Here is a 23,351-nt window from a genome sequence, read left to right as displayed (position 1 = left end):
CGTACTCTCTAGCCATATCCTATTTGGCAAGACCTGTCTCTAGGTCTATAGCGACTAGTTCGGAGTATAGTACTTGTCCGTCTTCTCTATTACCGTTATGTCCGAAATTGTCTATATCGCTGTCCTTGTCTTTGTAGCTTATAGCTATTACTTTAGTAACGTTCTTAGTAGTTTCGTCGATATCCGCGATTTCTTTTCTAGGGACTAGCTTTTACTCTTTCTTCGGGCTTCGATATTCTTGCTTATAGTGCCCTTTCTTTCCGCAGTTATAGTAGGTGACATTGGACTTATCTTTGGTCGTCTTCTTCTGGTCCTGCTTCTATACTACGTCTACATCTATAGCTCTAGGGTACGTCCTATACGAAGTATTGACATACATTTGCTTTTTCTTGTCGTTAGCCTTAACTATAGTTTTGTTCGTTTGACCTTGTTTCTACTACTCTTGTATATAGAGCCGATTATCAATTCTAATAGCCTATATAATGTATTTGTCTAGAGTCTTAGGCCGATTATACTTGTATAGCTCGTCTTTGACCTTTTCCTTTAGGCCGTTATAGAACAATTGTATTAACGCCTTGTCGTTAAGCTAAGACTTAAACATGTCCTATCTAAACTATATAGTATAGGAAGCTACTAACTTAGTCTATTAGAGATTAGCGAGTCTTTCTTATATATAAATTTTCTTGTCTTTATTGCCAAAAACCTTCTAAAGCTCTTCTTCGAAATGGTCGTAGGACCGAAAGACTGCCTACATAAACATATCTCGGTCGTCTTCGTCTTCCTCGGTAAGATAGTCGTTCTACATAGGCTCGAACCATCTAAGTGCCTTGCCCTCTAGTCTTGTAGCTATATAAAGGACTTTAGCTTTATTATCTAGGAACTTATCGTTATTAATCCGGAAATAGGATCAGAGGTTTGTCAGGAATCCTATAAGATTCTCCTTAGTTCCTCTATACTTGCTAAGTAGTTCGATCTTAATGTAGCTCGCTTTAATAGCCTCAAGCGTCTTGATTTTAGCATAGGCCTTGTTAATCAATTTCTATAAGTACTTTTCGCCGTTCTCGAGTTCCTTGATTCGAGCTTAAGCAGCCTTGTCTCTCTAGTCCAACTCCTAGATCCGCTGCTAGAGTTAACTAAGCTAAGCGAGCAGTTGTTTGGCCGTGACGTTGGTAGCTATGTTGGTGTCGAGGTCGAGGTTACCTCTGTTCTAAACCATAATAGAACAAAGGAAGTAATAATAACGTATAACAAACCTAACTTAGACTTCTTCTGAAAGGGTTTAGATAAAGGTAGATTGAGTAGAACTAGTAAGCAGGTTGTCTAAGGGATTTGGTAAAGCCAAAAGGTTCATAATAACACTAAAGTTGTCTCTTATAGTAATTAATGATGCCTAGTATAAGTACTGTAATTATAATTATTACCACTAGTAAACTCCTAGAGTCTACTATAACGAGTGACTATCTACATGTATATATAATCCCAGTGATTACTCGTGATCACGGTAATTGTAAGTGATCGTATGGTAATGATCACCCTAATCACTAGTGAGTATAGTGATTACTATGCTTCCCTATATTATGATTGGTCCTTTCGTTCCTTCGGCTTGATTGGCCTGTCTGTGCCGGTGGCTTAGGTGGCATCTGCATGCATATTTCCGTGACATATTCCTTTGGCTTGATTAGCCTGTTTGTGCTAATGGCTTAGGCGGCATCTACATATATATTTCTGTGATAAAACAGTTATAAGATCGAAAGACTGCCTATATAAACGCGTCTCGGTTATCTTTGTCTTCCTTAGTAAGATAGTCATTCTATATAGGCTCGAACCATCTAAGTACCTTGCCTTCTAGTCTTATAGCTATATAAAGGACTTTAGCTTCATTATCCAGAAACTTATTATTATTAAGCTAGAAGTAAGATTAGAGGTTTATTAGGAATCTTACAAGGTCTTCCTTAGTTCCTCTATATTTACTAGGTAGTTCGATCTTGATATAGCTTACTTTGGCGCCCTCGAGTGCCTTGATTTTAATGTAGGCCTCGTTAACTAGTTTCTACAAGTGCTTTTCACTGTTCTCGAGTTCCTTGATTCGAGCTTAAGTAGCCTTATCTCTCTAGTCTAACTCCTAGGTTTGCTAATAGAGTTAACCAAGCTAGGTAAGTAGCTATTCGGCTGTGACGTTAATAGCTATATTAATGTCGAGGTTAAAGTCACCTCCGTTCTGAACTATAATAGAACAAAGGGAGTGGTAACAACGTATAACGAACCTAACTTAGGCTTTATCTAAAAGGGTTCAGACGAAGGTAGATTAAGCGGGATAAGTAGGCAGGTCGTCTAAGGGATTTGGTAAAGCTAAAGGGTTTATAATAATACTAGAGTTGTCTCTTATAGTAATTAGCAATGCTTGGTATAAGTACTATGATTGTAATTATTACTACTAGTGAACTCTTAAAGTCTACCTAACAAGTGACTAGTTAGCTATATATATAATTGTCTATCTTTCTTTAATAGTTATTACTAATGCTATTTTTCCTTTTACTCCGTGATTCCGTGTTGTCGACGGTAACATGTTATTATTACTAGTGAAGACCTTCGTCTTGGCGGTGATAATCTTCTGGTTGGTCTGTTAAGTGATTAGCTGTCGGAATGTCCTACGTCTTGGCTGTAGCCTGCTAGGCCGTCTATGTGCTTATCCGTGATAGAGGTAAGGCCTCTATAGGGCTATTCTAGTTACTTCTCCTTTTCTTTGTGGTGTATTAGTATTCTAGATTTGGCGTTAAAGGCGGGATAGAGGTTTTTATCTGGCCTATTAGGTATAGTTTCCTTTGTATATAACTAGAGAGGCTCTAATATGCTTATTAGTATAATAGTATGGGATTAATAATAATAATAATAATAATATCCTTTCTTCTTATAGTTATAATAGGTAATGTTAGACTTATCTTTAACTATCTTTTTCTTATCTTACTTTTAGGCTATATTCATATCTATAGCTCTAGGGTACACTTTATAAGATGTACTTTTATAAGTCCATTTCTTTTCATTATTTACCTTGGCCAGGATAAAAACTTATCTATACCCTTTCTTTTACTACTTCCGTTTATAGATCCTATTGTTAATATAGATAGCTATTATAATATATTTATCTAGGGTCTTAGGTCGATCTAGCTAATATAGCTTGTCCTTAATGTCTTCCTTAAGTCCTATATAAAATAGTTATATAAGTCCTTCCTTATTAATCTTAGCCCTTAGAGAGTCTTATCGAAATCGAGTAGTATATTCTGTAGCTAATTTGGTCTAGTATAATTAGGCAAGTCGTTCCTAAGTATATAGCTTCTCGTTACAGTCTCTAAAGACCTTCTATAGCTTTTTTTTGAATTTCTTATAGGAACCGAAGATCTTCCTAATAAAGGCCTCTCTCTTCTTATCTTCATTATAGAGGAAATCCTTCTAGGTCGGTTCGAACCATTAGAGCGCTTGTCCTTCTAGCTATAAGGCTATAAAGAGCACTCGTTCCTTGTTGTCCTCTACCTTGTCGTTATAGTAGCAGAGATAGGCTCTTATAGTAGTAAGGAATCTAACTAGTTTCTCCTTACTTCTATCGAATTTATTAGGCAGGTCAAGCTTGACTTTCTTCTTTAGAGACGATTCTAGTTCCTCGATCTTAATATAAGCCTCGTTAATAATTTATTACTAGCCCTTGCTTTCTTCTTCTAGCTATTAGATATATTAATTAAGTTCTTTAATAACCTATTAGACTTAGGCTATTATAATAATTATAGTATTAATAGCTATAGATATATCTTCTTTATCTTAAACTATAATAAAATAAAGGAAATAATAGTAATATATAATAAACCCTGCTTAGACTATCTTTTAAAAGGGTTTAGATAAAGGATATCAATTAGATATAATATATAAGAGGTCGTCTAAGAGGTTTAATAAAGCTAAAGGGTTTATAATAATACTTTAGTTATCTCCTTATAATATTAGGGTACTATAAGTCATAATTACTATTACTAGTAAACTCCTAGAGTTTACTAGAGTTCGTCAGAACGAGTGATTATATACAGTTCCCTGTCTTCCTTCCTTGAGTCCTAATCGTGCGATTGCTGCTACGATCCTGTGATTGTTATCCGAGTGCTTGTCTTGATCGAAGTGTGATCACTGCGATCACTTCCTAATTGGTCCTTAGGTCTTATAGTTCCTAATTGGTTCTATACGTCTTACTAGGTCGCTTTATATAGCTAAATCATAATAATAATATATATATATATATATAGGAAAACTATATCTATAGGCCGGATAAAAAACCTATAACCCCCTTTAGAACTAATAAGTAAGAGACTTTATAGACTATTAAGAAAAGGAAAGATTAGCTAGGCTAGTCTAACCCTAGGGGCTCCTAGCCCCTAGGGCCTAGCCTAGCTTAGGTCCTACCCCTAGTCTAGGTCTAGCCTTATAACTAGCCTATATTCTAGGAGCCTCCCTAACTATAAGAGCTAGTTAACTACCCTCTTTATAAGTGTCTAAGTTTATCTTAGAAGTATTTTACTATAGAAATTACTAAAAAAGTAACTTTAATAGTAATTTATATTAATAGCTAACTAAAAACTAAAAAGATATAAGCCTAAGTATTATATTAGAACTTAGAACTATAGTATAGGTATATAGTTAAAGAGGCTCCTAGAGTATAGGCTAGGTATAAGGCTAGACTTAAACTAAAGGCAGGACCTAGTATGACAAACCTAACTCAGACTTCTTCTAAAAGGGTTCAGACAAAGGTAGATTAAGCGGAGCTAGCAAGCAGGTCGTCTAAGGGATTCGGTAAAGCTAAAGGGTTCACAACAACACTTCAGTTATCTCCTCACAATATTAAGGTACTATGAGTTGTAATTGCTATCACTAGTGAACTCCCAGAGTTCACCAGAACGAGTGACTATATACAATTTCCTTTCCTTCCTCCTTAAGTCTCGATCGTGCGATCGTTACTGCGATCCTGCGATCGTTACCCAAGTGCTCGTCTTGATCGAAGTGCGATCACTGCGATCACTTCCTGATTGGTCCTTAGGTCTTGTAGTTCCTAATTGGTTCTGTATGCCTTGCCGGGTTACCTTATATAGCCAAATCGTGACATGATGCCCTTCCTTTAGGTCTTTCGTCCTTAAAAGACTCTAGTCTGTTTCAAATAGTACTAATATCCCTTGTCTGTATATAATTGCGTTTCCTAGTTTCTTCCTTCCTTTGCCTTCCTACAATATTATCAAGATAGCTAATTATATAAGAAAGAAGTTAAAATCTAAACCTGCTATATCGACTCTTCGTGCTAATTACCTTCTTATGGTGATTTTTTCTTTAGATAGCCTTTTAACGATACGTCCTTGTTCGCTATATGAGTCTAAAGGCCTTAGTTTATATAAGGTCTCGAAAGCTAACTCTTCTCGATACATAGAGTGCATCCGTAACAAACGCTCGAATTATAACATTCTTAGCGTCTCCCCTACTTAGCTTCGGTCTATTACGGCTTAGCATTAGAAACTTAAGGATGAACTTATAGCTACTAAGGAGCAAGTCCTTTGTCTTCGGAAACAAAAGCAGATATAGTTTGAGAAGATAATAAGGGCTATTACTCGGGGTATTAATAGTATAGAGGAGTTAGAGCGAGTGGAGCGTGAGGAGGCTGAGGCGGCGGCAGCAGCGGAGGCTTCTAGGGTTACTACGTCTTCTTCGACCCCATCTTGCCTATCTGCCGATTTCGGATAGCTTTAGAATACTATATATCCTAAAGTTCCTTTAGATCCGTCCTTACTAGCCGATTTTAGGTTGGTTTCTAGTCTGTTACTTTTGGTCGATCGGGGTTCCTCTAATAGAACTATTAAAGTTTCTCAAGGTAATTTAGGTTCTTGATAAGTTCCTATAAGTTATCTTCTAATCTAAAATCAAGCTATTTAACTAGATATTATAGTTCTCCATTAACGATATATAAATCTAGAATTTCTTTAATGTCCTATTCTTCCTCTTCGTCCTCTACTTCAATATTTATAGGAATCTTAGCGTCCTTTGGCGCTAGTTCCAAGAGTGAAATATAAAAAACGTCCGTCTGTAGTTATATAGATGACGGTAACGATAGTCGATAGTTAGATGTCGAGATTTGCTCTTTGATAACGAATAGTTCTAATTTTTTAAAGTCTAGCTTCTTGCTTGGTCGTTTGGTTTATAGGTATTATAAGATCAGATAAACTTTATTTCCCCTCTCTAGGCAAGGTCCCTTAAGCCTATATTTATTATAGTAGTTCTTTATCCTCGTTTTAATAAACTCGAGTTTCTTTTTAAGCTTTTTATATAGTGTGTACATTTGTTCTGCTTTGACTACTGCTCTTGGCACTATAATCTCTGGTCCTTATCTAAGGTCTGCTTTATATCTGTAGTTTGCGAAGAATGGTATAACCTTAGTCATTTCTATTAGTGTCGTGTTATAAGCGAGTTATACTATTGGCAATAGTATGACCTAGTCATTTTGCTAATAGTTAACGTAAGAATGGAGATACTATTTAATGACTTAGTTTAGTCGCTCCATTTATCCGTCAGTCTGCGGGTAATATACCGTTAACAGTTTGCTATTAACGCCTAATCGTTACATTAACGCTTGCTAGAACTTCGATATAAACTTGGTGTCTCTGTCGGTGATCTATTCTTACGGCCAAGCGTGCACTAATACAACTTGCCGGTAGATCACGTCTACTAGCTGTTTAGCTATCTAGGATTCCTTATAGGGGAAGAAGTATGCCTATTTAGTTAGGCAATCTACTATAGTAAGGATACTATCGTAGATTACTCCTATAGCTATATCCTTAGATTCTAGTAGCTTCGTAATAAAGTCTATTGTAACCGAACTCTATAGTTTGTTAGGTGTTAGCAGAGGCTAAAGTAGCCTATACGGCTTATATTATGCCGTTTTGCTTCGATTGCAAATGTCATAGCTTCGTACGACTTCCTTAACTTATACCGTTAACTATAGAAAGTTATAGTGTTTCTTGACTTATGTAACAGTTTTCGTGACTTCTTTATATCCTTCGAGTTTCGATTCGTAGAGTTCTTAAATCATTCGCAGCTATTAATCTTTGTCGTAGATATACGCTTTGCCTCGGTACTAGAGTTTCCCATCTCTTTCTTCGACTCCGTTAGGTACTAGTGGTCTGGGTGCCGTTTAATACTATATCTCGTTAATCCTTTCTTCTCGGAAGATTACGTAACATTCTAAGAATAGGTCAAGTAGATCATCTTCTACAGGTGTCTACGTTTCGTAATATAGCGTTCCGTCTGTCCGTTCCTTAAATAACGGTAGTATTGTTTCTGTCTATTCTTCCGTGTGACCCGTTTGTCGGCTTAAGATGTCTGCTTATACGTTTTCTTTGCCCTTCTTATAGCAGATCTTGAAGTTAAATTCTACGAGGAATTCTGCCTATTATATTTATCGTCTGTTAAGCTCCTTTGTTATTGTAAAGTATCGCAGGTTCTTGTGATCCGTATATACTTGTACTAGTTTAATCGTACTACTAAGGTATAGTTACTATTCCTTAAAAGCTTTAACAATTGTAAGTAGTTCCTTATTATAGATTAGATAATTAAGACATAGTCCGTCGAGCTTCTTTAAAAAGAAGGCTATAGGATATAGCTTTCCTTGTCCGTCTCGTTATCCTAATTGTCCTCTAATAGCATAGTCTAAAGCGTCTATTTCTACCTCAAATGGTTTCTTAGGATCTGGTAGTACTAGTACTAGGTCTTTAGTAATAGCGTCACGGATCTATATAAATGCTTGCTCGTATTGTCCTTCCCATTGGAATTTAGTATTCTTCTTGGTGAGTTTGTACAAAGGTTATATGATCGCTCTAAAGTTCCTAATAAACATTTGGTAGAAGTTTACAAATCCGATAAAGCTTTGTACTTCCGTGACTATCGTTAGTTATAGCCAATTCTTAATAGCTTTAACCTTTAAAGGTTCTATCTGAATTTGTCCTAGGGATATTTCGTACCCCAAAAATACTATTTTCCTAATATAGAATTCGCTCTTTTCCTTGTTAACTAATAGCTTATATACATGTAGTACGTCTAGTACTGCTCTTACGTACTTCCGGTGTTTGTCTATCGTCTTAGAGAAGATAAGTATATCGTCAAGATAATATACTGCAAATTTATCGAGAAAGGGTTAGATAGCTTGATTAATCAGGGCTTAGAACGTTGCCAGCACGTTCGTAAGTCCGAATAGTATGACGAGGTACTCATAGTAGCTATAGGGTATCCTAAAGGCCGTTTTCCACTCGTCGCCTTCTTTGATCTGTATATAGTTATAGGCCGATGGCAAGTCAAGATACGTGAAATATTAGGCTCCTATTAACTGATCTCAGAGCCGTAAGATTAGCGATAATAGGTATCGATTTTTCATAGTCTGTTCGTTAAGTTGCCGATAGTCAATATATAACTGTAGCTTTCTATCTTTCTTAGGCACAAACAGGATTAAGTAGCCTACTAGCAATGTCAACAGGCAGATATATCCTCTTTAAAGGTTCTCTTCCAAATATCGCTTAAGTTCTTCGTTCTATATTTAGCTCGTATAGTAAATCTTAAAGAACTTTAGTTATACTCCTTCCTTAAGCTTAATCTCGTGATCCTATAGGCCGTATTCTAGTAGCCCCTCTAGATATTTCGGTTTAAATGCTAGGTATCCTTTATATTCCTTCGGTACTTCCCTAGTCTTATCTCGTCTCTCGGTTTTCTAATAGTATACAAACTTAGTTCCGTCTATAACGATGCTAGCGATTTCTCCTATCTTGACCTACTACTCTAATTATAGTGCTCCACACTTATTAACAGAGAGAATAGCTATCGATAGTTTAGCTTATTCCTCCTATTGTATTGTCGTTGTCATTTTGCCGCTTCTTCTAGAGTCCGTAGTAGTCTATCTGCCACTATTCGTCTCTTACGGTAGATCTATAGGATATGCCTTCCCCTAAGCATCGTCCTCTCGCGATCCTTACGTGCTCCCTATCTTACTAGTCGAATACGACTCTATTTAGGGTCGTAGGTAGCTACCATTCTTCTAGCTAATGTCTAGGTTATAATCTTTATACTATAGTAACCCTAGTATCATGTCTTTGTCGTTACCTATGTCTATAATACTAAATATGACTGCTATAGTCTTCCCTACCATAGTAATATTAATCGGTTTAGTCTCCCTATATACCTATTACATTAGAAATGGTCCTTTGACTATGCTATACTTCCGCTTTATTCTCTAGGGTATCTATAGCTAATTTATAAGTGTTAGCGAAATCAGGTTCATCTCTGCTTTACTATCTACTAGTACAAGCATTTCGTGCTATTTCTATTATGCTATTATCTATAGTCGCTTGTCGTGCCGTCGTCGTCTAAAGATTGCGGCGATTTCCTATATTTCTGCCGGGAGGTCTCGATATAATGGTCTCTTACGGCGGTTCCTCCTATACTACGCTACCACTCGCCACTATATAGGCATTAATGGTTTTCGGGCCCCTCGAAGGGCCCTAACCCGTTTCCTAGGTTAGTACTAACCTCTTTAGTCGTTCGGCTAATAGCGGCTTTGTCGATCGTACTCATTTCTATAAGCCATTAAGTGTTTACGGCTTCCTACCATTAGGTCTGTTCTACTTTCTATCGTACGTGCTATAGCTTTATCTAAAGCTCCCGAATTTGTAACTTTTTTTCGTCCGTATAGTAGAGGCAATCGTTACTCTAGCATAAGTCCTATATATCTCATCCTATTCCGTAGTACCTAGGCTAGGCTCGTTTTGGAACTATTATAATGCTTTCTAGACTCTAGTCTTTAATCTTCCAGAGCAATTCGGCCGCTCTATTTCCTACGTCGTAGACCTACTCTACCAGGTATAAGCTTCCGTCCTCATTTTCTTGTCGGGTCGGCTAGTGGTTATTCTTAAATTTGTCGTAGAAATGGTATCGGTATTCGTATGCTATACATTGGAACCAGGGCACTTACGTATATGTCTTGTGTCAAAGGTATAATCGTATAGCGTTACCTAAGAGGTATTGGAATTCTCTCCTAAATCCTTCCCACTATACATAGACCGTAGGTACTCTAATGCTAAGGTAGGAGTATTTCTTCTAGTAGCTTTCCCACATATGCTTGTCTTTTCTACGGTTCGTACGTATAAACTAATATTCTAGGTTCTATACATCATTACTAAGTTACTAATCGTCAAAGCACTTGGTATAGCTATCAGGTCTATTATATACTATAAGCTGTTCTCTTTTGATAGTTTCTACAATACGTCGGAGTTCCCTTATCTCGTCCCTTATCTTATTGCTTTACTAGACAAGTTAAGTCAAACGTTTATCCCATTCGTATAGTTCCATGTTAAGCCAGAAAACTTCATTACGGTACCCTTTAATTTGTTCCTATAGGAATAGAACATTAGGTCTAGGTCTTTTAGTTCCTTAGGTATTAGTCGTCTATAATCTATCCTACCTCTATATAACTATAAAACCCTACTACCCCAAGGCTAGGAGAATCGAAATTAGTAGTATATACTCTCTAGCCGTATCCCATTCGGCAAGACCCGTTTCTAGGTCTACAGTGACTAATTCAGAATACGGTACTTGTTCGTCTTCACCGTTGCCGTCATATCTAAGACTGTCTATATCACTGCCCCTATCTTTGTAGCTCGTAGCTACTACTTCGGTAACATTCTTAGTGGTTTCGTCGATGTCTACGATTTCTTTCCTAGGGACTAGCTTCTACTCTTTCTTCGGGCTTCGACATTCTCGCTTATAGTGCCCTTTCTTTCTATAGTTATAGTAGGTAACATTAGACTTGTCTTTAGTCGTCTTCTTCCGGTCCTGCTTCTACGTTATATCTATATCTATAGCTCTAGGGTGTGTCCTATATAAGGTACTAGTATACGTTCGTTTTTTCTTGTCGTTAGCCTTGACTATAGTTCTATTCGTTTGACCTTATTTTTACTACTCTTGTATATAGAGCTAATTATTAATTCTAATAGCCTATATAATATATTTGTCTAAAGTCTTAGGTCGATTATACTTATATAGCTTATCTTTAACCTTTTCCTTTAGGCTATTATAGAACAATTATATTAATGCCTTGTCGTTAAGTTAGGACTTAAATATATCCTATCTAAACTATATAGTATAGGAGGCTACTAACTTGGTTTATTAGAGATTAGCAAGTCTTTCCTATATATAGATTTTCTTGTCTTTATTACTAAAAACCTTCTAAAGCTCTTCTTCGAAATGGTCGTAAGATCGGAAGACTGCCTATATAAATATATCTTAGTCGTCTTCATCTTCCTCGATAAGATAGTCATTCTATATAGGCTTAAACCATCTAAGTACCTTGCCCTCTAGTCTCGTAGCTATATAAAGGACTTTAGCTTTATCATCTAGAAACTTATCATTATTAAGCCGGAAGTAAGATCAGAGGTTTATTAGGAATCCTACGAGATCCTCCTTAGTTCCTCTATATTTGCCAGGTAGTTCGATCTTAATACGGCTCGCTTTAACGGTCTCGAGCGTCTCGATTTTGGCATAGGCCTCGTTAATCAATTTCTATAAGTACTTTTCGCCGTTCTCGAGTTCCTTGATTCGAGCTTAAATAGCCTTATCTCTCTAGTCTAACTCCTAGATCTGCTATTAGAGTTAACTAAGCTAGGTAAACAGTTATTTAGCTATAATGTTAGTAGCCATGTCGGTATTAAGGTCAAAGTTACCTCCGTTCTAAACTATAATAGAACAAAAGGAGTAATAGCAATATATAACAAACCTAACTTAGACTTCTTCTAAAAGGGTTTAGACAAAGGTAGATTAAGCAGAGCTAGTAAGCAGGTCATCTAAGGGATTTGGTAAAGCCAAAGGGTTTATAACAACACTTTAGTTATCTCCTCACAATATTAGGGTATTATAAGTTGTAATTACTATCACTGGTGAACTCCCAGAGTTCACCAGAACGAGTAACTATATACAATTTCCTTTCCTTCCTCCTTGAGTCTCGATCGTGCGATCGCTGTTACGATCCTGCGATCGTTACCCAAGTGCTCGTCTTGATCGAAGTGCGATCACTGCGATCACTTCCTGATTGGTCCTTAGGTCTTGTGGTTCCTGATTGGTTCTGTGCGCCTTGCCGGGTCGCCTTATGCAGCCAAATCGTGACACCTAGGCTAGGCTAGGCCCTAGGGGGCTAGGTACCCCTAGAGCTAGGCTAGCTTAGCTACTCTTTCCTTTTCTTAGTAATCTATAGAGTCTTTTACTTATTTGGTTCTATAGGGGGTTATAGGTTTTTTATCCGGCCTATAGGTACGGTTTTCCTATATACTAGCTTGAGAGGGACCGGTGAGCCCTAAGTAAGGGCATACCAGGGTAAGATAGTAATAATAATAATAACCTTTATGAATGGTGATTTAACTACTGCCCTCCTAGCAGGTACCTATACTAGGCAGGTCTTATCTTCTAGTACTGCTAAGAGCCTACTAGCCTCTGTTCGTGCTTGTAGTTTCAGGGACTTAGACCTCTTTTCTGGTGGTATAAGGACTTCTACAGGCGAACCGTTATGGTTGCTCAGCTGCAGCGGTTGCTAAGCTGCTGCTCAGCCTCGCTCACGTGGTCTTTTCAGCTGCTTGTGCAATAGGCGATTCGCGCCTGCAGCCGTCATCTCCGTCCGGTGACCCGCAGGGCTCTGGCAAAATCATTCTTTACAGTATGGCATCTGCTGGTGTTGCGTCGATCAGCGCAATGGCACAGGCGGGGCCACATGTGGAGCAGCACCTCAGCAACGCGGAAGCTTGCCTGCTTTTCCAGGGTAACGTCAGCGGACCCCTGAACATCCACCGTGAGCGAACGTTTGGCTCTTCGCCGCAGGAAACAGCACATCTACTGACCTTCTCTAGACCATGGCACCGACACGTCCCGAGAATGATCGCTTGAGCGCCTGGACAGCCTTCCCAAAGCATCCTTCGACGCGGCAAACAAGCAACATGTGGCGACCTGTCTCCCCGGCACGCGGCGCGACGTCCTCGAACAGATCAGGAGATGGGCCGACGGAGACGGCGGACAACGGATATACTGGCTCAAGGGCATGGCTGGCACGGGCAAGTCGACGATCGCGCTGACGATCGCGCGCGAATACAGCGACAAGAAGCGGCTCGGCGCGAGCTTCTTCTCGAGGGGCGGAGGCGACCTCGCGTCGACACGGAAGTTCGCCGCGACGGTCGCCGTCCAGCTTGCGGAGACGTCACCAGAGCTGTGCCGGCACATTGCCGACGCGGCCGCCTCTAGTCGCCGCATCCACGGGCTCGGCTTGTACGACCAGTGGGAGAAGCTCGTTCTGCAGCCGCTAGCGCAGCTCGACAGGGAGGCGCTCCCGCACCCACTCGTCGTAGTAGTGGACGCGCTGGACGAGTGCGACAACAACGACGACGTCTCGCTCTTGATTCGATGCCTGGCAGCGGCGGTGACTGTCGAGCACGTCAATCTCAAGGTATTTGTCACAACGCACCTAGCATAGGGGTTTTCTTTATGCACGCGACCACAGGAGAAACTTGCTACTCTAATATTCGTTGACAAATGGCATGTCCAAAGCAGGTATGTACAATGTTGGTCGTAATCCGACGCCAAGGGTTGTGAACCATCATCCCACTACATGAACAGTTCCCCAGACCAGCCTATACATCTTCAGTCTCCAGTCCTCCATCCTCGTGTTTATGTACCTGATACAACAGCGACCACAGCTGGGATCACTTCTTCTGCGTTGCCAGATGCACAGTCTGAGCTTTCCCTGTGCCATTATAGGCTACGGCGGTGATGTGCGACCTTTTGTCGGAAGCGCTGCTATGGACGCCTTCGCTAAAACGCAGGTGCATGTCAGAAACGCCGACTGAAGGCCGCAGGAGTCGATAGTCGGGCTAAGGGACGCTGCTTACCGGGCGCAGACCTCGACTGTGTCTGGGGGAAGAACATGCTCGTTGGCCGGAACAGCTTCCTCCAAGTCAGGTTTCACCTTCTCGGCCGCCCAATCCGGTCTTCTCCAGGTATCGGTCTCGGTGGCGGCGGAAATATTGATGAGCTTCCCGCTGGAGGTGAGGACGGTCCCAAGGAATTTCTTGGCGATAACCCTGTTGAATGACATGTTGACACGGCGGCGAGTTGCAGATGGAGTTACTAGGTAACCAAAGATACCGAGAGTAAGAGGCGTTGTTCGAATGGTCCGGACCAGCTAGTACGGAAGCTGGAGAGCAAGAGGCCCTTTATAGCCATGTTGTCTCTTTCTGGCTATTCAATGCCTGTACCCATTTCTGTACAGAAGTCATCAACGGATTGACTGCTTGCGACAGTGGATGTCAAGCGCGTAGGTGGGGAGGCCGGTGAGGGCGGCCTGCTGGAAGCGAGCCGGCGACTCTCCTCGGTCACCAAGACGCGGGAACATGCTGCTCTGGGTTACTGAGGCGGCCATAAGGGGCTTGCTTGTAAGCGCCGAGCAGGGCTATGATAGTGTCGAGTGCCGCCTGCCTATCCCATATAGGAATGCATTTTAGGAATAGCCCCTCTTGTGCGTGTGGAAGTGGAAGGTTGTAACCGGTTATTTTAAGAAGTTCCTGGGTTAGTTAGCCGAAAAGCCCCAAGCGCCTGCGTCGGCGCTACCTAATGGCTGGCCACCCGCCAGGGGAGAAATATGGCCTGACTATCGAACTGATTGGGTGAGGGTTCTAGAAGGTTGATGTAACAAAGCCGTAGCTACCAGGCCCATTTATTAGGACCGTTGAGTTGGCCAAGCGACGGCCAAACAGACCGAGGACCCCGACCCGCGTCATAGCCCGCTTTTCCCTTCGCCAAGCATTAGACCAGGTTGTTGTTGTTTCCGTGGCTGTTCCTCACGTCTGCTCACCCTTGACCTTCCAGGGGCTTGTTTAGAGTCTGCCTCGCACGGGCCAACAACAGACAACTGAAATTCTTCTCGCTTCACTTCTTTCTCATCGCAAGCCATGCTCCAGGCAACGGGCAGTGGTCCAAAAGGGGACGAAGTACCTCCAGAGTCGTCGATGGCCTCCTTGTTCAAGGTCGGAACGGCCCTTAGAGGCCGACTTTCGACATATTCCATCGTCAAGGAGCTTCATAGGGCCGCTGACGAAGGTGCCGTGTTTCTCGCGACGTAAGTGACCGTCGTTAGTATTACTTATGCGTCCCTAAACGCGTATCCAGAAACCAAAACAACGAGAAGTGCATTGTCAAGAGCATCAGGGGCCACTGGCGCTTACAGAATGAAGCCGACATTCTGAAGCGGTACCAGGACCAGACACCGTTTCTCCGCCCATTGCTGGATGAAATTGTTGAACCATCAGACCCGCCTTCAATTGTTCTAAAGCACCTTGATAGCGACCTCCTGACCGAGTCCAACCGGAAGAGACTGTCGCGTCCCGAGATCAAGCAGGTCGCGAAGTGCGTGCTCCAGGCTCTGCACGTTCTACACAGAGATGGACTGGTCCATACAGGTACGTGCTCGGTTACTGTTTTCAAGTCTCGATGCCAGGTAGAACTCCAAAATCTCACAGGCAACTGGATATAGATATTAAGCTGGACAATATCTTTGTCAATTACGGCCAAAACCAACGGTTCAGCACGATACAGCTCGGCGATTGCGGTGGAGTAGTGTCCGAGAATTCCGACTTCGCTAAAGAGGGCCACCTGATCGGTGCGGGTTTTACTCGGAGCCCGGAAGCTACGTTCCAGCTGCCATGGGGGACCGCTACGGATATATGGTCCTTTGGTAACGCTGTAAGACGTGGATCATTGCCCGTGCCTAAGCAGCTACTTATTTATATGGTTCTAGATCCTCAGTCTCCTCTACGGCGGCGATTACCATCTCTTCAACCCCGGTATCGAGGGATTTAAGCCCGACGACAACGAATACGAACTTACGGTGCTCAAACGCATGTACAAGTTTTTTGGACCCTTCCCGCAGTCATACGACGACTTCCATGACCGCGAGACTATCACCATTATCAACTACATCAACAACCTAGGCCCGCCCGAGAAGCCGTTTCACCGTGTGACGACGAGGGAAGTCCCCCCAGCAGACAACAAGTTCATACGCAGGATCATGAAATTGGATCCCCGTGACCGGCCGACGACGGAGCAGCTGCTTGCTGATGAGTGGTTCACCGAGGAGTCCGAAGACACCAGGGACCCGGTTCCGGAGAAACCTCAAGCTGCCGATGCGTGACTCACCGCATTTCCGAAATCTGCAGTGTGATGAAGCCAAAACGAGGGGAGGTCGGCGGGCGACAGACCAGATCCAACGCCAAGTCCGTCCGTGCTGGCAGCCCGGGAGTCAACGGCGGCCTGCACTGCCCCCCTGCTCCCCTCCCCCACCCACCCCCCAAAACCAAATTCCGGGCTTGGTCACTGCCGCAGCCTTTACCCCACAACCGAACTCGGGCGAAACTCGGGAGGCACAGCACCACGAATGCCTAGTTGTGGAGAGGGCTTTTCAGCGCAGAACGAGGGCATCGAGGACTTTAACGAAGGAATTCTTCGAACCCCCTTACGCACCAGCTAGTACGGCATGGCGTACCGGAGTAACAATCCAGCTAGTCTCGCAAGCTGAATAATAAATTCCATATCGGATTGGGACAGGCCGCCCAGCCGTCAGGCCCTAAATCGGCGAACTGCAGAAGCGGACATGCATGTATTCGCATGCAGCCATAGTTATTTCCACTTGGCAGTTGGTAACCAGGCTAATTGTTCCCATGCTACTGTAATCACACTGCACGTTAAGCATTCCCTTTTGCCTGATTTATTGTCCACATCATCGGGTGTGTACACTAGGCAGCAATGCAGTTTGATTCGACCGCTGGTCGCTGCCTGGGCCGACCCTCTTCTTCAAGGTCGAGGTGCGTGGGCAAGGCTTGGAGCCAACGCCCGTCAACGGCAAGCCCATCCGACCAACTTACAATTGTCGGCCGAGCCATCTGCAGGTGGTAGCAGAGATAGGACTGCTGCAAATCGCTTCCCCGAGGGCACCCATGTCCTGTTGTCACAGACTCCCTTCAGGGACGCGATGGATCGGGTAGCGCGCAATGCATGTCTTGACCTCTACTTTGTTAGTGACTCGCCCCCCTGGACGCTCATCTTCCGTTGTTCCTGTCACTTTCCACTTCTAGGCGCTCGGGTGGTAATCACACCCAACAGGCCACATACTCAGCTGTCCTCATCACGAAATGTGGGTTTGAGGATCCGGTAAGCCGAGAATTATCCCGCGTTGCTCGGGATGGGGCTGCTCCGTCTTGAGACGCCGAGCTGAGAATCATCCCGCGCTGTTCGGGACAGAGACGTTGCGTTGCAATTGTTATCATGATTCTCTACACTATTCTCGCTATAGCTTCAAGGGATGCTAAGACAACTAGTTAATCTTAGGACCAAATGTAACCTAGGAACAAGACGTCCCAGGACCAACCGCGTCCTAGGAACAAGACACCGGCTTTCGCAGCCACCCGCAACAATGCATCCTCGTCCATGTGCGTCGGGCCGCCTATGAGATTCAAGGGCAGTTGGGAAACGCGTAGCGTTACTCAGGTGCCGCGATGATGTCCCACAACCCGTAAATCCTGTGGCCGATCTATTTCTATTAGAGGGCGCGATCGGAGATGGTGGCGTATCAATTCGCTTCCAACCCCTCGGGACGACCCTAGCCGGTTACAGCGCTCCCCGTGGAGTTGGGCAGACGCGCTTGTGCTGAAACGCCCCACAGAGCGCACTGCAAGGACGGGCATTTGGCTTTACGTCCCCTTGGGTCGATCATTCCGCGCTACAGGGGGGGGGGGGGAGCTCGTCCAAGTTTGGGTGTTTCTGGCTCTATTTTGGGGAGCTGCAGCTTCACTACTCCGTATATATAACGTATATGCACCACACATATACCTTATATGCATATATATTTATCTACGTACATACTCTGTATAGTCGGGAGATTTCCTTAATATCTCCCCCAACGGAACAGCTGAAATCCGGACGTATGCACTGCGTACTGAGGCCAAAGGCAGAAAAGACCCAGCTGACTCTTCTCCCTCGCGGAGAGAATCCTCTCCCGTCTCCATCTTCGATCGGGTGTGTCCCTAGACAGATTCAGGCCGGCCAACCGCCGCCGCCCCCCACCGGCGGAGTCACGCAAAGGATAGGCGGGGCTTTGTTCGCGTGCTCTAAGCGCCCGTAGCCGAGGCGGAGCGCGCCAACGTCTAGCACGGCCCTGCCGCATGCCGGAAGCGACACCGCCGAGCCGTGGAGCCGCTGCATTTTGGGAAGACAAACGCTTGCAAACAAAGTCGGCTTCATTCCAGTACAATCGGATACCCTTGAGGCACCCCGGACTGTGAGGAAGAAAGTGCAGCCACGCCGCGCCCCTCATGACCTGCATACATCCAGCCAAACTCAAGGTCGGTGCTAAATGGACTTGTACTTGGTACATGTATTTTCAGCACCTCCACATATATTCTAGATGTCTAGATAGATCAGCGAAAGCATAAGGCATCATTAAGCCTCCAGCCTAAGATAAGAGTGAGCCGTCAAATCATCATCATCCTTAACCGATCGAGCATCTTGCTCTCCGCGTAAGCCGTTTAGGGCAGCCCACCTCCTCAGCTCTGCAGCTTCTTCCCCATCCCCCCGTACGTGACCATCTTGGTGACCTGATACTCCCCAATCCCGTACATGGAACCCTCCCGGCCGAACCCGCTCTCCTTGACCCCGCCGAACGGCGCCGCCGGGTCCGAGATCAAGCCGGTATTGACGCCCACCATGCCCACCTCGAGATGCTCGGCCACGCGGTGGACGCGCTCCAGGTCGCGCGAGAAAAAGTAACCCGCCAGCCCGACGGGGGTAGAGTTGGCGATCCGCACGACTTCCTCCTCGGTGTCGAAGGGGAAGAGGCCGGCGACGGGGCCGAACGTCTCCTCGGATGCCATGGCCATGTCCGTCGTCATGTCGACGAGCACGGTCGGCTGGTAGAAGTTGGCGCCCAGGTCGGGCAGGCGGTGCCCGCCGAGGAGGACCCGGGCCCCCTTTTGCTGGGCGTCCCGCACGTGCTGCTCGACCTTGTCGATGGCCCTGGAGTGTATCAATGGCCCGTGGGTGACGCCGGTGTCGAAGGGGTTGCCGACCGAGAAGGTGGCGACCTTGGCGGCGAACTTGGTCGCGAACTCGTCGTAGATGCCGCGCTGCACAAAGATGCGGTTGGCGCACACGCACGTCTGGCCCGACGAGCGGAACTTGGAGGCGACGGCGCCCGCGACGGCCTGGTCGACGTCGGCGTCGTCAAAGACGATGAAGGGCGCGTTGCCGCCCAGCTCGAGCGAGAGCTTCTTGAGCGTGCCCGAGCACTGCTTCATCAGCAGCTTGCCGACCGGGGTCGAGCCGGTGAAGGAGACCTTGCGGACGGTCGGGTTGGTCGTCAGAACCTCGCCCACCTCGGGCGTGTTGCCGAGGGCGGTGATGACGTTGACCACGCCCTTCGGGATACCGGCGCGGTGGGCGAGCTCGGCAAGGGCGAGGGGCGTGTAAGGCGTCTCGCCGGGGGCCTTGCACACCACGGTGCAGCCCACAGCCAGGGCGGGGCCGACCTTGCGCGTGATCATGGCGGCGGGGAAGTTCCACGGCGTGATGAGCCCGCAGACGCCGACGGGCTCCTTGATGGTAAAGACGCGGTTGCCCGGTACTGACGAGGGAATCGTGTCACCGTAGATGCGCGGCGCCTCCTCGCTGAACCACTCGAAGAAGTTGGCCGCGTACGTCACCTCGCCCTTGGCGTCAGCCGTCGGCTTGCCGTTCTCCCAGCTGATGAGCGTCGCAAGGTCGTCGGCGTTCTCGACTACGAGATCGTACCATTTCCGGAGCAGCTTGGACCGTTCGCGGCCCGTCTTGTGGCGGAACTCCTCAAACGCGGCCGCGGCCGCTGCAATGGCCTTTTCTGTGTCCTGGGCGTCAAACTCGGGGCAAGTTCCGATGAGTTGGCCGGTGGCCGGGTCTATACTGGGAGTGAGCAGCCCGGAGCTTTAAGTTATCCGGGAAAAAAAAAAGGGGAGGGGGGGGGAACTGGCAGAAGGGAGGCGCACCGTGGACCTCAAAAGTCTTGGCCGACCTGGCCTTCACCCACTCGCCGTTGACGTAGCACACGTCTTGTTTGAAGAGGGAAGGGTCCCTGAGCTGGCCGCAGCGTCAATCGCCGGATACCCGGAGGCGCAGTGCAAGGGGGAAGGGTGCCGGTAACTTACCTTGGGAGCCATGGTAGATGCCCATCGGAGGGACGGCTTGATGATGACAGGCAGCGCTGATCTCCGGAACTGAGGCCTCGCTGCTACTGCCCGTGGGGTGGCAAACAGCGTCCTCTGAAGGAAGGACATGCCGACCGACGGCTGTGATCTACCTATGTAAGTACGGGAGACTGTGGAGAGTAATAGCTCAGCTCCGCAGGTGTCGAGACCCGAGGAAGGGCCCGAGGAAACGGATGCCAAGAGGTTGGTGTGCCGAGATTTAGAGACGATAATAACTCAAGCTCTGCCCGGGAGTGTATTCGACTTGGGCCGAGGCTGCCCGTCTGCATGCGACTGACCGACCGACCGACCGACCGAATTGTGCGATTGGGCGGATTGCTTGTTGCTGATCGGCGGAATTTTCGTGCGGGGTGCTGTTGTAGTGACAATGTTCCTTCTCTCGTGTTCTTATCCTGGATCGCACCTTCGGCGTTTCCTGCTGGCCTTCTGTTGCCAGAGCCCGTTAATGTTGCCAGACGAAGCTCGGGTTGTTGCTGTGCAGAGGTCTGTTTTGACCGAGTCCTCGGATGATGACGTCGGCGTAGCCAATCGCAATTGCCAATGACTGGAACTGCACAACAATCGTACCTACTGTAGTACCTTGCTTACTTAACCGCTGTTAGAGTTTCTCACCAGAGCTCCTGTAAGGCCCGGCCTGCTTCTTGTTTCATTCACTGGGTTCCTGTCACATACAATCCCTCGTACTCAAGCCTCACAGTTTCCCTGCAGCGGCGGGCTAGGTCGAGACCTTCCTCATCCGCCTACGAAGCGATGTATGTACATAATACTTGCAGCGGAGTCTCCCGAACCCCGCATCAATTCCAGAATGGGAAACCACTCTTCCCCTGTTTCCCCGCACTCTCCAGGTCCATGATACTCTTGAACTCATGATTTTGTGGCACAAGAAACCACTCCAGATCGAGACACGAAACCTGGACTGACTTCAATTCGTCCTCGATGTATTTCACACCGGGAGGGGGGGGGGGGCCACATGATTACACAGTACCCGGGTGGCTTTCCTTCTGCTTCTTCGTTGCAATCTTAAGCTCACGAGCGAGCAGCGTTTCGGACTCCAACTCCCGTTACGCTCGCTCATGATGCCGATCAATCAATTCAGCCTGCATGCCGGCCATTCACCGTGCCCGCACGGCAATCCAACAATCCAACCCTGCATTTCCGTTCCACGGCGTCAGCCGCTGCTCTGTTTGTAGAGTCCCTGTGAGCCGCTACCCCGCTGTACCCTGCGTCTTTTTGGCCGAAATCGTGGCCGATTGCTGGAACAGCTCGGACCCGCGCCGGCGAGGTGCGAGATGCGAGATGATCGATGCAGCGACGCTGGGGATGAGGGTAACTGAGGGGTGAGGGGCAACCTGACGGCGTGAGGTGGGAAAAGGATAAGTGTGTACTGCGTATTTCATGAATCGCCTTGTCCTCCATGGCTTCTCACCTTGAGAGGCCCCTAAGCGCCTCCCCTCCTCCTGTCTCCCTTTCGCTCTCCTTCTCCCTTTATATCTAACACCTATGTTTCCTAGTATGAAGCAAGTCGCCCTTCTGTGCGCCCTTGCCGGTCTGGTGCTGGCTGCGCCTGAGTATCCCGTTCCCGGCTCGGCCGAGAGTAACGACGTGTTCGACGGCTATGTGAGCTACAGCATCGAGTTCGCGAGCTTTCCGGACTTTGCAGGTACGTCATTGTCGACCTGGCTCTCTGTCTCTGCCGGCCGTCTGCTCAACCCTCCCAGGAAACAAGACGCACCCAAACACCTTCTCGGATGTCCTCCTGGATAACCTCGGACAACTTCAGGGACACAAGCCGTACATACGCGTCGGCGGAAACACTCAGGACTATGCGCTCTATAACCAATCGCTACCCTACGCCCTGAACGGCACAACTAACCCGAGCCGGGCTGTAGATTATCCCACCACAGTGATCATTGGACCCTCCTACTTCGAGTCCTACGACACCTGGAAGGACGTCAAGTTTTCCCACGGCTTCAACCTCGGCCTGGGCGGGAATAGGTCAAGTGGATGGCAGGCATTGCTAGATACAGTGCCCTTGGCTTGCAAGGCCCTGGGCAACGGAAAGCTGTACGTCTGGGAATATGGTAACGAGCCGGACTTGTTCTCGACCTCGGCTCAGGGGCCAGTGAGGCCAGCCAACTGGAGCGAGGCTACCTACGTCTCCCAGTGGCACAACGGCACCAGGCAAATCAAGGCCCTTGTGCAGGAGCATTGTCCCGAGACGTTGGAGTCGGGCAACCATGGCTATATGGCGCCATCCTTTGCGGGAGTCAACAACTACCTAAAGGAGCCTGCAGCGTGGGCAGCCGGCCTCGACGGAGACCAGGACATCAAGCTATTTTCCACCCACAAGTATGTCTCCTGGACCACTTGTTTCCCGGCAGCCCTTGCTGAGCCATCCCCCAAGCTACATCAGCGGCGCTACCTCTCCGGGCGTGACCCTTCAGGGCACATTGATGAATCACGCCGTGACCAAACGCGCGGTCGATGTTCACATTACCGAGTACAACAAGATCCTCTCGCAGTCCTCCGACCCGGTCCCTCCCCTGGTCTTTGGCGAGACCAACTCGCTCTATAACCAAGGTCGTCCTGGTCTCTCCAATACATTCGGCGCTGCTCTCTGGGGTGTAGACTTCAACCTCTACTCCGCCTCTGTCGGCTTCAAGCGCGTGCACATGCACATGGGCACGAATTTCCGGGTATGTGTGGTTTCTCTTTTCTCCCTCTAAGCGTTTTGCATATCCTCCTTACTGAGACTGTGCCCGCCGTAACCCAGTACGTCGCCTGGCAACCCATCGAAACCGACAAAGCAACCTTGGGCACCAAAGCACCCTACTATGGTTCGATCGCAGTCGCCGCCGCCCTTGGCTCCCGTCCCGCTACCGTCCGCGAGATTCTTCTGTCTACCCAGATCTCTGGCGCAGAGCTCCAGCCGGAAGCAGCATATGCAATCTACACTGAGAGTACGTTCCGCACTTC

The 23,351-nt window shown here is 46.4% G+C and overlaps 6 protein-coding genes across 6 annotated transcripts; 3 read left to right on the top strand and 3 right to left on the bottom strand.

Annotated features, from left to right (window-relative positions):
• Positions 1-799: 799 nt before the first annotated feature.
• On the bottom strand, positions 800-3,636 carry MYCTH_2054510 (uncharacterized protein; the record flags this gene model as incomplete). Its single annotated transcript, XM_003658334.1, has 2 exons — positions 800-880; positions 3,529-3,636. Coding segments are annotated over 2 exons (189 nt in total), but the record flags the coding sequence as incomplete, so codon positions are not given.
• A 9,248-nt stretch (positions 3,637-12,884) lies between these two features.
• Positions 12,885-13,662, top strand: MYCTH_2294086 (uncharacterized protein; the record flags this gene model as incomplete). Its single annotated transcript, XM_003658333.1, has 1 exon — positions 12,885-13,662. A coding segment is annotated over exon 1 (424 nt), but the record flags the coding sequence as incomplete, so codon positions are not given.
• Positions 13,663-14,756, bottom strand: MYCTH_2294085 (uncharacterized protein). Its single transcript, XM_003658332.1, has 2 exons — positions 13,980-14,756; positions 13,663-13,902 (listed from the first exon to the last, which is right to left on the bottom strand). Exons 1-2 carry the CDS (start codon positions 14,183-14,185, stop codon positions 13,794-13,796), a joined length of 315 nt encoding a protein of 104 aa, XP_003658380.1. The 5' UTR covers positions 14,186-14,756; the 3' UTR covers positions 13,663-13,793.
• A 339-nt stretch (positions 14,757-15,095) lies between these two features.
• Positions 15,096-16,276, top strand: MYCTH_2051419 (uncharacterized protein; the record flags this gene model as incomplete). Its single annotated transcript, XM_003658331.1, has 4 exons — positions 15,096-15,193; positions 15,256-15,545; positions 15,620-15,828; positions 15,884-16,276. 4 exons carry the CDS (start codon positions 15,096-15,098, stop codon positions 16,274-16,276), a joined length of 990 nt encoding a protein of 329 aa, XP_003658379.1.
• Positions 16,277-18,598: 2,322 nt separating this feature from the next.
• MYCTH_2294077 (uncharacterized protein) lies at positions 18,599-20,543 on the bottom strand. Its single transcript, XM_003658330.1, has 3 exons — positions 20,316-20,543; positions 20,157-20,247; positions 18,599-20,068 (listed from the first exon to the last, which is right to left on the bottom strand). The coding sequence occupies exons 1-3, from the start codon at positions 20,325-20,327 to the stop codon at positions 18,684-18,686; spliced, it is 1,488 nt and encodes a 495-aa protein (XP_003658378.1). The 5' UTR covers positions 20,328-20,543; the 3' UTR covers positions 18,599-18,683.
• Positions 20,544-21,792: 1,249 nt separating this feature from the next.
• MYCTH_2294074 (glycoside hydrolase family 79 protein) lies at positions 21,793-23,239 on the top strand. Its single transcript, XM_003658329.1, has 3 exons — positions 21,793-22,035; positions 22,094-22,724; positions 22,780-23,239. The coding sequence occupies exons 1-3, from the start codon at positions 21,876-21,878 to the stop codon at positions 23,099-23,101; spliced, it is 1,113 nt and encodes a 370-aa protein (XP_003658377.1). The 5' UTR covers positions 21,793-21,875; the 3' UTR covers positions 23,102-23,239.
• Positions 23,240-23,351: the final 112 nt, after the last annotated feature.

Source organism: Thermothelomyces thermophilus, chromosome 1 (genome assembly GCF_000226095.1).
Source record: "Thermothelomyces thermophilus ATCC 42464 chromosome 1, complete sequence".
Classification (NCBI taxonomy): Eukaryota; Fungi; Ascomycota; class Sordariomycetes; order Sordariales; family Chaetomiaceae; genus Thermothelomyces; species Thermothelomyces thermophilus.
This window is presented reverse-complemented; position numbering and strand designations above follow the sequence as displayed.